General features: G+C 30.4%; 1 protein-coding gene across 2 annotated transcripts in view; it reads right to left on the reverse strand.

The window, feature by feature from the left end:
* Positions 1-12,907, reverse strand: part of LOC118194048 (deoxycytidylate deaminase) — a 43,038-nt gene that overhangs the window by 15,334 nt on the left and 14,797 nt on the right. For both annotated transcript variants that reach the window (XM_085825377.1, XM_035365235.2), the window contains exons 4-5: positions 11,837-11,913; positions 8,830-8,965 (exon numbers count right to left, since the gene is read on the reverse strand). In XM_085825377.1, the coding sequence (XP_085681503.1) occupies positions 8,830-8,965; positions 11,837-11,913 (213 nt within the window). The remainder of the gene's footprint in view (positions 1-8,829; positions 8,966-11,836; positions 11,914-12,907) is intronic.

The following is a 12,907-nucleotide window of genomic DNA, read 5'->3' on the forward strand; positions in this document are numbered from 1 at the left end:
GGCAGAATTTTTAGAATTTAGTGACACAGTGAACAATAAATTCTAGAATGGCAAAACTTTTAAAATTTAGAGCAGGAATTGGAAGCAGAATTTAGAAAAGCACTAGGCAGCAGAATTTAGGAACCCAGAGATTACATCAGGTGGGAAAATGCCTAGTGCCAGCTGTGTGTATGATGCATTAAGACATATTAGATGAATCTTCTAAACTGCAAGTTTTCAATTTCTTTATTAATAAAAATTTCCCTTTCTATTATGAAAGCCCGTGTGATAAGATTAGAAGCATTTTTGATATTTTCCATGCTTGAGTCTAGTGACAAGTAGGGAAGATAAACATGTTAAGATTCTAGTATCAGAAGTAAAACATTCAAATATTATGTTTTCATTGTTCTTCCAGACATTCTCCAAAAAGTAAGAAATTCATTCAAATGTTTTGTAAAATACATCCATTACGTGTTGATACCATGGAGACATTTTTCATTTTGTCACATATTTCTCGAATCGTGGGCCTATAAATCTTGCCTTCAAATCCTTTTAAACCTTCCAAGCTGCAATGTTCAAAATCCTAAAGAAAAATTATCCCTACCAACTCTGTAATAGCAAAAAGACAGAAATATTTTTTGGGGAAAAAAAAGGGGGGGGAGGGAAAAATGAAAAATAAATTTTATACAGAAAACCGATGCATATTCTGAGAATTTTGAATATCCTGAGACAATTACATTGGAAAAACTCTTACTACGAAAAATTAAAAAGACATTTTTTAATTAATTACATAGCTAATTTTGCTTTTGCTAAGAGCTGTTTCATAAATTATGCTTTAGAGCATTATACCTTGTTTATATTTCAGAGTCAAAATATTGTATAATAAGTTGCCAAAATGAAACTTTATAATATGACAGTGAAAAATAAATATGTTTTTTAATCTTATTTTTTAAATATAATTTTAATATATTAATTAATGAAATGTTAATGAAATTTATCAATGTTACGATGTTTTAAAAAAACATCGTCAAAAAATTCTCAGATCTTGGAATTAAAAATTTTCTATGGAAACCAATCTTAAAATTGCCAAAATGTTGATTAGTCGCCAAATTTAGAACCATTTAATAAAAGAATTCACATCTCCAAAAGCGAAAAAGGTTGTTTAAAAGCTCTTTATTAGAAAAAAATTAATTTCGAAATGCTTATGTTTCACTTCTTGCTTAGAAATTCGAGTATCCCATCATTTATATTAGAAATAGAAATGAATTATAACCCATGAACCCATTCAAAAGATAACCATGTATGTCAGTGAATAGCCAAAAATATTCCTCTAAAATGCTAATTCACACTCAAAATGGCAGTCGTGAAAACAGACAGAAATTTCAGATGATTAAAATTAAGGACCTTCTGCTGAGTTTGGCCCAAATTAAGAACCAAAAATCAATTCTAAAAAATCTAAGGACTTTTAAGGACCGTGCGAACTCTGGGAATACAATTTCCAAGGCACATGCACTGAATAAATATTGAAAAAAATTAAAGCTGTACCTAATGACTAGTTAAATATTAAAATAGCTTTCTCAGTAGAGAACATTGTTAAAAAGTACTCGAGAGCATGTCAACTTAAGTGGCTTAAGTGCTCTTTGGCATTTGTAAAATAAATATTAAAATCTCGACAGATATCATGCTGAGAAAGTATTGAGGTTTAACAAAAGTTTTTCACCACCGAAAATATTGTCTGCGTAAACAATTTGTGTTGGCATGTTTAATCATATTTTGTCAAACAATTTTTGGCATTTGAAAACACTGCATTGTGAAATTTGTAAAAAGGTATTGTTACCATTAAGTACAAGGTTCTGAAATGGAACTATAATGCTACCAGATTAGAACTATCATTTACTTCCAGTTCTGTTGCAAAAGGTCAGCTACAGTATGTCACCAAATCATGTGTACAGTTTTAGGTACTAATGTTGTATCATATGACACTGTGAAGGTTTGGTACTGAAAGTTCAGAAACAAGGGTATTCAAGAAGCAGAATGCTCTGGCCAGCCTACTGATGTTGAGGCCCACCTGCAAGAACTTGTGGAAGAAGATCAGTATGCAACCACTCAAGAGCTTGCTAAGGAGTTAGACATTAAGGCCTGTCCACACGAGTACGCTCGAAACGTAGCTCACGAATGCGCTTTTACGTTACCAGCGTAAAAGCGTCCAAACGAGTACGTTTGCGAAGAGTGCATTTAACCAATAGAATTATTTTGCGCAAAAATAACGCGATGCTGTAATATAGCGTCAACAGAGCTGTGTCTTATTACTTCGCTGTGCTTCTGTATGTTTGCGGCAAGTTGTCCGAATCAGATTTTTTTTTATAGCTGAAACTTTACTATTAAGTGCAATTATTAAGCAGAGGCAAAACCGCAAAAAATGGCTAGAAAGGGTCCGTAAGATTTATTTAGAGCGACCTGTTTAAAGAGATTTTTTTTTTTTTACTGCCTCGTTTGTGAAATGAATATTTGGAATTATTAAATTCCTACTATTAGCTCTCACTCTCCCTATATCTTGTTCAAATTTTCAGTACATAAAATGCTTTTTATTCATCCATTTAAATTCAAATACAATTTTTTTTAACTTGTAGTGAATGACACTTGATGTTAATACAGCTTTTTCACATATTAAAAATTTTTTAAAATTTTTAATTTAAAAAAATTCTGTTTGTATTTTTATTTATTTATTTTTGTATTTTTAAAAATTTTCTTTGTGGACATAAGTAGGAATTGACTTAAATTTTTTTGGGGGGGGGGTATATTACTTGTTTTTTTAATTACTTCAGGCTGAGTATCGACCAGTTTGACAGATTTGCAGATTCTATATCGTATGAAAATTAGGATTTATAAAATTGGTTTGGAATACAGTATATAAAGAGAATTAAATTACGTAATTCTCTTTATATACACCATCCACCATATAATAAAACCAACTTCATATTTTTTTAACTTCCTCTCCCTTGGTCTTTTGTTTTTCTCTTTATTTATTTTTGAATTTAGAATGAGGTTCAAACTTTGGACAGTTTATGAGAAATTATGCGCATGATAAAATATGCAATAAAGTAAAAATAAAGAGAGAATTTATAGATGATATATGATAAAGACATGCAGATATATTATTACATAAGGATTTCTATTTGCACTGCACATTTTTAAACTAAATTAAAAACAATAACAATAATGAATAAAATAAGAAATGAAAACATTAATAATAGGTAAAATAAGAATACAATGATTCATGATTAAATATCTGAAACACGTTTCAAAATGAGAAAAGCTAACTGAATTATATACCGTCTACGGGTGACGTTCGAACTCGCCACCTTTCCATTCCTCTGCCACCAAAGCAGCGTGCTGACCACTCAGCTATCTGTGATAGCAGTGTTTGTGAAAAATAATGCAACAAGTAGAAGTCGCTGCAAAGGTAATTTAATTTAACTTCAATAAATGATTGCTGTATGACACAAGTTGTAACTTTCCTCCAAAATTTCGTAATTGTATTTTATTGAATACTTTTTCACAGGGAACTGCTTTATTTTAGAAGTTGTTATACTGCTGAAGTTAGTTTTTGGTGTATTTAATATTGGGATATTTATAGAGATTTTTTTTACACATGATATAGCTAATATTTATCATAATTAAGGAAAATTTTGTAAAGCGGAAACTTTGATTTTGTAGGAACTGTAATTTATTTAGGCTCCTATTACTTATGGTGTTATAAATAGGTGAAGCATATGGATATACTGGTCGGATCATTGTTTTATAAATATATAGTTTTCCCCTTTAATGAGAATTTTAAATTTATATCAATATGTACGGTTTGAGAAATCTGAAGATGGTGTGAACAATGCTGATTATTTTATTGCTGTATACAGTTATGATATTTCTAAGCAAAAACTCATCTCTGTGTGGTTCTGACGCCATATTGAAATGGGTAAGCAAGAAGATTTTCTGATTATGATACGTGATAAGAACTTGGTTGGCTATTGGCTATACGCGCGCGTCGCGGGCGTAAAAGCTGAACAGGAGCGTACTCAGTTTTACGTCTTCTGCGTCACGCGAATTTACGCCGGCGTCAAAAAAGTTACGTCAACTACGGCGGGAGCGTCCTCGGCTGGACGGGCCTTTAGTGCCATGTCAATTAGTCATGCTATTCATAGCATAAAATTGACATACAAGTTCAATCACTGGGTGCCACATAAGCTGACTCAAGCAGATAAGGACATGTGTGTTCGGGCCTGAACTAACCTCCTCAAATATCAATGCAAGTACATAATACTGGACAGGATCATAACTTGTGATGAAAAGTTGATTTATTTCAACAGCACAGGCCGAAAAGAGGTTTGGTCTATGCCTGGTAAGCCTATAGGTAGCATCATGAAGCACAATCTGACTAACAAAAAGATCATGCTTTTGATCTGGTAGGATTGTTGTGGTATTTTCCACAGAGTATCTGGGAAAGATAAAACCTGTGACAGTAAGGTGTACAGCAAGATGCTAGTCCGTATTGAAGCTGCTATCAAGCGAAAACATTTAACTGAGTTTTGGTACAAAAAGGTTATGTTCCATCAATATAATGCAAGAGCACATATGTCTGCATTCTCCAGCTAGACTCTGTATGGACTCGAATGGGATCTTTTCCCACACCCATCATAAAGCCCCAACATCGCTCCTTCAGACATCTACTTTTTTTTCAAACCTGCAGCTACATCTTGCTGGTACTATCTTCCATTTTGTGCAGGACATTCGAGATGAGGTTATCTCTTTTTGGACTCGAGTCACCAAATTACCAGATCGAAGGCTTTGAAAAACTACCAAAACGTTGGCAGAAAATCATAGATTTGGGTGGTGATTACTAAACACTAAAGGGACTGCTTTTGTTTTTTTTTTCCTTTTCCCTAACTTCATTAAGAATATTTTTTGACCGAAAACTTTCATTACAACCTGATATTAAGTTATGCACGAAATTCAATTTAACCCAGATATTATTTCAAAGGACGACAAAGGTGCCCAGATAGTCATCATGGATAAGAACACTTATATCCATTGTGTCACTAAACACTTAAACGAAGGACCATATAATCCGATCCCTAAAGATCCTTCACCTTTGGACCTGTCAAAAATAAAAACTCTGATCAAATCTTAAAAATCATTACAAGCAACTTAAAACATTCGCTAATCCCATCTGTTGCGAATTGTGCCAGATTATATGATCTTTCCAAAATTCATAAAAGTGGTATTCTTTTCCGCCCTATTGTATCAAATTTAGGTACTGCCTTGTATCCATTAGCTAAATATTTAGTTTCTAGATTTTCAACTCTATTAAGCAATAACATTTACACTATAAAAAATTCAACAGAGTTTGTAAAAAAAGGTTAAAAACATTTCTCCTAGAAATTTACTCATGGTTTCTTTTGATGTTAAATCATTATTCACCAATGTTCCAGTGGAAGGTGCATTAAGGTGTCTAGAAACCAGACTTCGCGAATTTCATTTCTCTTGCATCGAAATTGATGATCTAATTTCTCTCACTCAACTCTGTTTGAAACAAACAAATTTTGTTTTCCAAAATAAATATTACAAGCAAACTGAGGGATTAGCCATGGGAAGCCCCCTCAGTCCGATCCTGGCTGATATCTACATGCATTGTTATGAATCAAAATTGTTTGAAACTTTAAACTTCCCGGTATGGTTCCGCTACGTAGACGATACTTATACCCTGTTTGAAGGTAATAAAGATGATTTAAATAAAGTTATTTCAACAATGAATTCTATTGATCCTTCTATTCAGTTCACTCTTGAACTTGAGACTTGCAATTCTCTTCCGTTTCTCGACATTCTGGTCACACATAACACATGCAACTTCAGTACTATGGTTTACCATAAACAATCATCGGTTTGCCTTCCACCACACTTTAAATCATGTAATCTGACTAAACAAAAGTTAGCTTCATTTTATTCCTATGTTTTCCATGCTCTTCAAGTTTGCTCCTCCAAACTATCCCTTGATGAAGAACTAAATTATTTAAAAGCAATAGCTATTGACAGGGGCTTTTAACCCAACATTAATAATCAAGCACTTAAAAAATTCCCATCTCAACACACTAAAAGGCACACTCTTGTTTTAGGAGATTATAAAAATTCTGCTGTCATTCCCTTCTTTCCATCAATTAGCTATAAAGTTGCACATATTTTGCAGAAATTTAACTTTCGGGTTGTTTATTCTCCCATTAATAAAATTCCGAGTTCCATACTCAAGGACCCTATTCTGGATATGAATTCCTGTGGTATTTATAGGATTCCTTGCCAGTGTGATTTAATTTACATTGGCCAAACTAAGAGAGCCTTAAAATTTTGCATCAAGGAACATGAGGCATATGTTAGAAAAAAGGAAACACAGAAGTCTTCTGTTGCTCAACATTGTTGGTCCGAAAATCACACTTTCAATTTTTCTGCTGCCAAAATTATTCAAAAAATATCTTCCATTGGAGAAGTGGATTTTCTAGAGGCATTCACATTAAAAAAATCTTTCTGTTCTAGTTAACGATCCTAATTCCAATCCATCTTTGCCTTCGGCCTTTAAAGAAATTATGTTTTAGTTCTGGTTTCACCAACAGATGGCGCCACTTGCTTATTCTAGTCCAGGCTTTGGGAAGACTCAGATAACCGGCACTTGGCGCAATTTTTTCCGCCATCTTGAATCGGCAAAAATTGCCAAATCCTCGGAAGGATTTTTTTGACGCCAAGAGGGAATTGATGTGAAAAGACGCTTTACAAAATTTCCCTCTTGAGCCCGATATAGGGGAGAAACCTGTGCTAGGCGAAAATCGCCTGAGGCTAAATACAGTAACGTGTTTGCGTTAAAAATGGTAAACAATGCACATAGAAGTAATTTAATTATTGATGTGGTTAAGTTAATCTACATACTTTTTCACCTTAGTATTTTAGATTATGATATATATAACTCCAACATTTTTACTGTTTATACTTCTCTTTTTAATTCTGACCATTAATTTCTACAATTATCAACAATAATAGCTAAATATGTTTAAAAATAGGGTCTTCATATAAATGCAATAAAGATCATGCAAATGGAATATTTATCACGCAAGTAACGTTAAAAATTTTAAAAGATCAAATATACATGTAGGTAAACAAAGAATCCTGAATTGCATAACTGGAGGGAAACAATATTTCTAACAATATATTTCAGGAATATATTTCGGTTATGTATTTGTTGCAAATACGGTGATGCAAAAATTTCAATATTTATATTCATTGCCATAAAAAACTAACATGAGTAACAACACAGCAGAAAAATCTATGAAGATAAATCTTATTCAAAGATTTGATGATATAAATTTAATTAACTTTTATTTGTTTATCTGTGAAAGAATTTTGCTCAAGTTTTGTATAATAGTTTAAATTTTTTACTGATACACTGAACTCCCCAAAATCCTCTATGTAAAGAAATCAGTGAAATATACTTGACTTAGAAAAGTAGCAGAATATTGTTTCTTTAATATTTTACATTAACTTATTAGCATTTCAAAGTCTTATAAGCATTTTATTTCAATATAAACTTGATTAGGAGGGATTAAAAAATTGCTTGTATGATACAGAGTGTTTGTCAGCGAGATAGCAGTAAAAATGTTGTACACTGGTAGTTCGACTAATGGATTTCCGCCATCTTAAGAAATAACCCGCGAGTGCTTTTCTCATTCTAAATAATTCGTTTTAGGAGTACAATTAATTTATTTTAGAAATTAATTCCTGTTTGTTAAGGCTAGATAAATAACACCCATATACTTTAATATTAAGTAAATAATTTAAAAAATGTGCCCATACGAACGATAAGTTAGAAAAAGACTATATGTTATCTACTTTGTTGTACTAATTATAAGGGTAATTAATTTATAAGTTCATTAAGTTATTTAGAAAATAATTTATAAGGCAACTGTGAGCGCAGTATTAATATTATTTAAATAATTATGAATTAATTTGGTAGTACTTAGTTATTTAATTTTTAAATCATTAATAATTTTAATAGTAATTTTATTTTCTAAAATGTTTTTAGTATAGCGAAAATAGCGTATGGTTTATGGCAACTTGAAGCCCGTCTCCGGTAATTAAATAATTATGATTTTAATAGTATTTAGACGTCTAATAGATTTTAATAGTCTAATAAATAATAATATTTTGTTCTAATAAAATAATTAAATAGCGAATGATCATACGGAACAACAAACAGCATATGAGCGTACGCACCACGTCTGCTGACAAAGTTACGTGATCAGCATGACGATTCATCTGCAAAGTCACGACAGCCAAAGCAAAGTATTTACATAAAGAAAATATCCCTTCGCTTTTCCCTTTCTCCCTAGGGTAGTGAAGATCTAAACTAGCAACCTAAACTGTTCTCCCACTTCATGGCGCATATCGCCCAAGTTGGCGAACGCGATTTCAGGAAGTTCGCCAAGTGCCGGTTATCTGAGAATCCCTCAGGCTTTCTTATCTTATCTAATCATTATTTCCTATCTTGTTCATTTGCGGTTTTGCAGCTAAGGATGGTGGTTCAGTAAAACCATCGAAACTAGTCCTGTGAAAATTTTGAAAATATAACGCTGATTTTTGTTGTTTGACTTCTGAATTAGTTTTAAGTTATGTGTTACATTAAAAATAATTTATATTTCTTTTAGACCAAATATCTGTTACTTTGGATAGTTCTCATTAAACTTAAGATTTTATTCAAAATACTAGAACAGGTTTTTCAAGATACAAGAATATTTTTTAATATTTTTTTTTACTTACCATATGGATACTTTGTTTTAAATACTTCATCAGCAGTTTTATCCCATGGTAATTCTCCATCTTTTATACCCCTCGGCATACCATTATAGCCAAGACCAACAATTTTCTTTTCAAAATTAACAATACATGCACCAACCTAAAATACAAATAATCATATTTCAATATTCCAAAAATCTATAAATGCTAAGTATTCAACTACTATTGGAAATAAATTTTTAAAATGTATCTGTAAGAAATGATATTTGTTAAACATTGATCACATAAATAACAATATATTAAATATTACCTGTGTGACATTTATACAACATAAAACTATATCTTAATAACAATGCAAACCAGACAGACATTCCTATCTAACTGCATTCATTTAGTATTATAATCATAATAAAAAATGCATGAATAATAAAACTTTTCATGTGCTGTATGTAAATAATATAAAATGTAATATTATTATAATTTTATTATTGGAAGCCACTTGCTTTCCTTTTGGATGGCTAAAAGTTAAGAATGTTACATCATTTCCAAAAATGTGCTGTAGCAAAGATTTTGATTTTGAAAACAATGAATAAAAATATGGTTATTTGTTTTACTACAGAATTAAACCTCTAAAATTTCTCCATAATTTCTAGATAAACTTAATCAAAATTAGATAGCTGTTTAAAAGTGCAGATAACTTTTTTTACACTCAAGTGATAAACAGACATAATTATAAAAATGTACATTTTATACAATATCAGCAGAAGCAGTATTAAAATAATTTAAGCATAAAACTCTAAACAAGTAAAACAATCCAACCTCATTATACCAAACCTAAGAAGGGTGTGAAAAACTTTTCCTGTCATGGAATTTCACTATATTGCGATTTTAAAGAGTAAAACAGGCATAAGAAAACACTTTTGGTATTAAATTTATAAGTAAAATCTCAATTTTAAGCAGAAAAGTAGGCACTAGAGTAAATTTTGTTAAAGGCATACAGTTAATATCTAGTGGTATGGAATGATTTCAGTATATTTTTACCATTATTTAATAGTGTTAATATTTCAAGAAGAAAACTTTTTGTAACATACAAATAAATAAAATTTAATCTATGCAGTTAACATTTACACATCATTTTTTCTTTAAAAGCAGTCATTTCATCATCTTCATAGGCAAATTTTGTCAATAAGAATTATATACTCATCTTATTTCTAGCTCATCACCTTTTGAAACATCATCAGTCATTTTCATGTAATTTTGCATGTCTTTTGATAATTAAAAAAAAAAAAAAATGTTTATGGATGTAAAATTCCACATACAAAGAAGGCTTTCCAATTCACTACACATGAAAATTTCTGCCAACTCCTGATGGATGGGATTTAAGTTTGGATGTACATTAGAAGAAAGGTAAAATGAGAAAGCAGTAACTTTGGAATTATAATCACGAAACTATCACTTATTCAGGGCAATTTGGAGAACATTAGGGTTTCAGGGTCAAACCTGTAATGGTCTAAGGGTTTTTATATGCAGAACTTTCAAACAAATTTAATGAAACCTACAGAAAATATGCAAGATAAATATAAAACTGAAATCTAAAATGAAAACAGTGAATAATCAATAAAATATGACTATTTAAAGAAAATGTTTAACTGTGTAAGCACAAAATACACCATTTTTTTTTTTTTTTTTTTTTTAATTTTTGTAATTTGGTAGTTAAGCATATAGGTTACAAAAAAATTAAAAGTAAATATCACGAAATTCGGAAAGATTTCAATACGGTAAACTGCACTGCAGTTACTTTCTGGAACTAACTGGATGGATGGTAAAGGATTTTTCAAAAACTGTCACTTTTCCTATTTATCAAGAAACCCTGTGTTTCCTGATAAAATATGGTTGTTTGTTTTCTGTAGTAAAACAAACAACCATATTTTCAAGTGAACAAGTCCACTATTATGAAAATAAGCAAAAATGTGTATCTCAAGTTATGTTTTCCCCATATAGATTTTACAGATATCGGAGATTTAAATAAACATTAAATAATGAAGTCAGTTATCATCAATCTAATTAAAAAATAATTGCAAAATAACTCCCTACATTAAAATCTGCATAATATTCCCATGCAGTTTTTATATAATTTGTCTATACTAATTGCCTACTAAATTATGAAAGAAAAAAGTTGATATATTTCATGCATGCACAGTTAACTATTATTGTCTTTAAATGTTAATATCACACTGAATATTTATTATCACTTTAAATTTCAGTTTAATATTGATCTTGAATTTTGTTTAGTTTTGTTAAATTATTTGAAAGTTCAGCATGGTGTATATATATATATATAACATGCAGGAGGGGGGGAGAAAAGATATTTTTACTTCTTTATTAATATGCATGTTATTTTTTATAAAAATGTACAAGAACATAGCATGTAAAATATTTTGTGAAGGTTACAGATCATTTCTCTTTTCTTTTAAATGCAAGCTGATGAAAAATACTTTTCTTTCTGGTTAGTTCCCTAAATGAACTAACGATTGAATATTTAATGTAAAGTTTCAGTTTGAGTATGTTATTTACAAGGCTGGAGTACCAAACAATTTGTGAAGGATTTCTCTAGAAATTTTGAAATATATCTAAAATATCTGGTCATTTTTGGTTCATTTACACTTTTCAATCATTTTTCAGAAACATCTAGGATCATACTTGCAGTAAAATTATACTTCCACATTAAATGTATATTTAAAGAAAAATGATTCTGTTTCACAAGAGAATTTCAAAATAAACAATAAATAAATTTTAAAAAAATTACAAATTCTAAAATTTTTATCAGAAGAAAAAAAAAAAAAAAAAAAAAAAAAAAAAAGAGAGGCAGCATATTGATTGCATGTTTTATTTTAGTAAAGTTAGAACAAAAGGTATATTTTATGGATTGCAGGAAATTACACACTGCAAAGTTTCTGCAAGATCTTACACAACTTACTTGTAAGAGTTTAAAATTGAAAAATGTATTTTATACATATTAAAAAATATTTACTTTAGTATTGGGATCTTTGCTCCTAGCAGAAGTTAATAAACACAAACTCATGAAGTAATCATCCCAAGGTAGAGGATCTAAAGATATATTTAAATAAGAAAACAAAATTAAAAACACAGAAAAAAAAATTCAATTCATGAAAGAAGTATTATCACTCTAATTCCCAAATAAATTTTTGTTATTATTACAATAGTCATATTTAGGTATGCAATCAAGAAATATCCAGATTATCAACAACAGACATGATATTAATATTTTGATGTCACAATGGACATTTACTCTGCAATTATAGTACTACCAAAATCAAGACAGTTTTCAATAAATTCACCTAATCCTATTAAAATGAACAATAACATAAGCTGCGTTTTATCTTTATATATTAAATATATTTTATAGAATATATTTTGTTATTGTTTTAAAGCAAACAAAACCCACTCAGTCTGACTTTTGTAAGCAAAGATACAGAAGGAAACAGTGCTACATACTATTCTTATGATCAAAGAATTATACCAAAGTATTTAAAAATGGGTATAGGCGAAGAAAGAAATCAAAATTCTGCTGAAACCAGAATTTCTTACATGCCCCATTGGCCAGTTCTTTGACCTTACAAACCCTTAATAGCTGCTTTTAATGCATCCAGGTATACAAAAAATGAATTGAGCAATTGTCTATTCCAGTTCTAATTGAAATCCACCTCTGTTAGAGATATTAATATAATCTTAATAATACAATATAGCATTCCCTGTCAATATTGAACGCGCTTTCCCCAAAATTTTTTTCTTGCCTGATGATAGGGATGCTGTGAGACTTTTATGCACAAATAACCAATGCCGAAGAAATAACCTTGCTGAAGAAAATGCATAAGTCTCTGTTTAATAAGACTGTATCAAATTTAAGATAACAAACAGAAAGCATTATTCTATACAATGTTTTATTGATAAACACTAAAGGTGAACATCTACATATATATGAATACGACATCATAGTTTATTTTAGACTACCACCATCTCTTAGCAAATTATTATATTTAGCACTCATCTCTCCTCATGCATCCATAGCCGATGCATCAGT

Source organism: Stegodyphus dumicola, chromosome 10 (assembly GCF_044657685.1).
Source record: "Stegodyphus dumicola isolate Sdum_Otavi_A_Nest chromosome 10, ASM4465768v1".
NCBI classification, from domain to species: Eukaryota; Metazoa; Arthropoda; class Arachnida; order Araneae; family Eresidae; genus Stegodyphus; species Stegodyphus dumicola.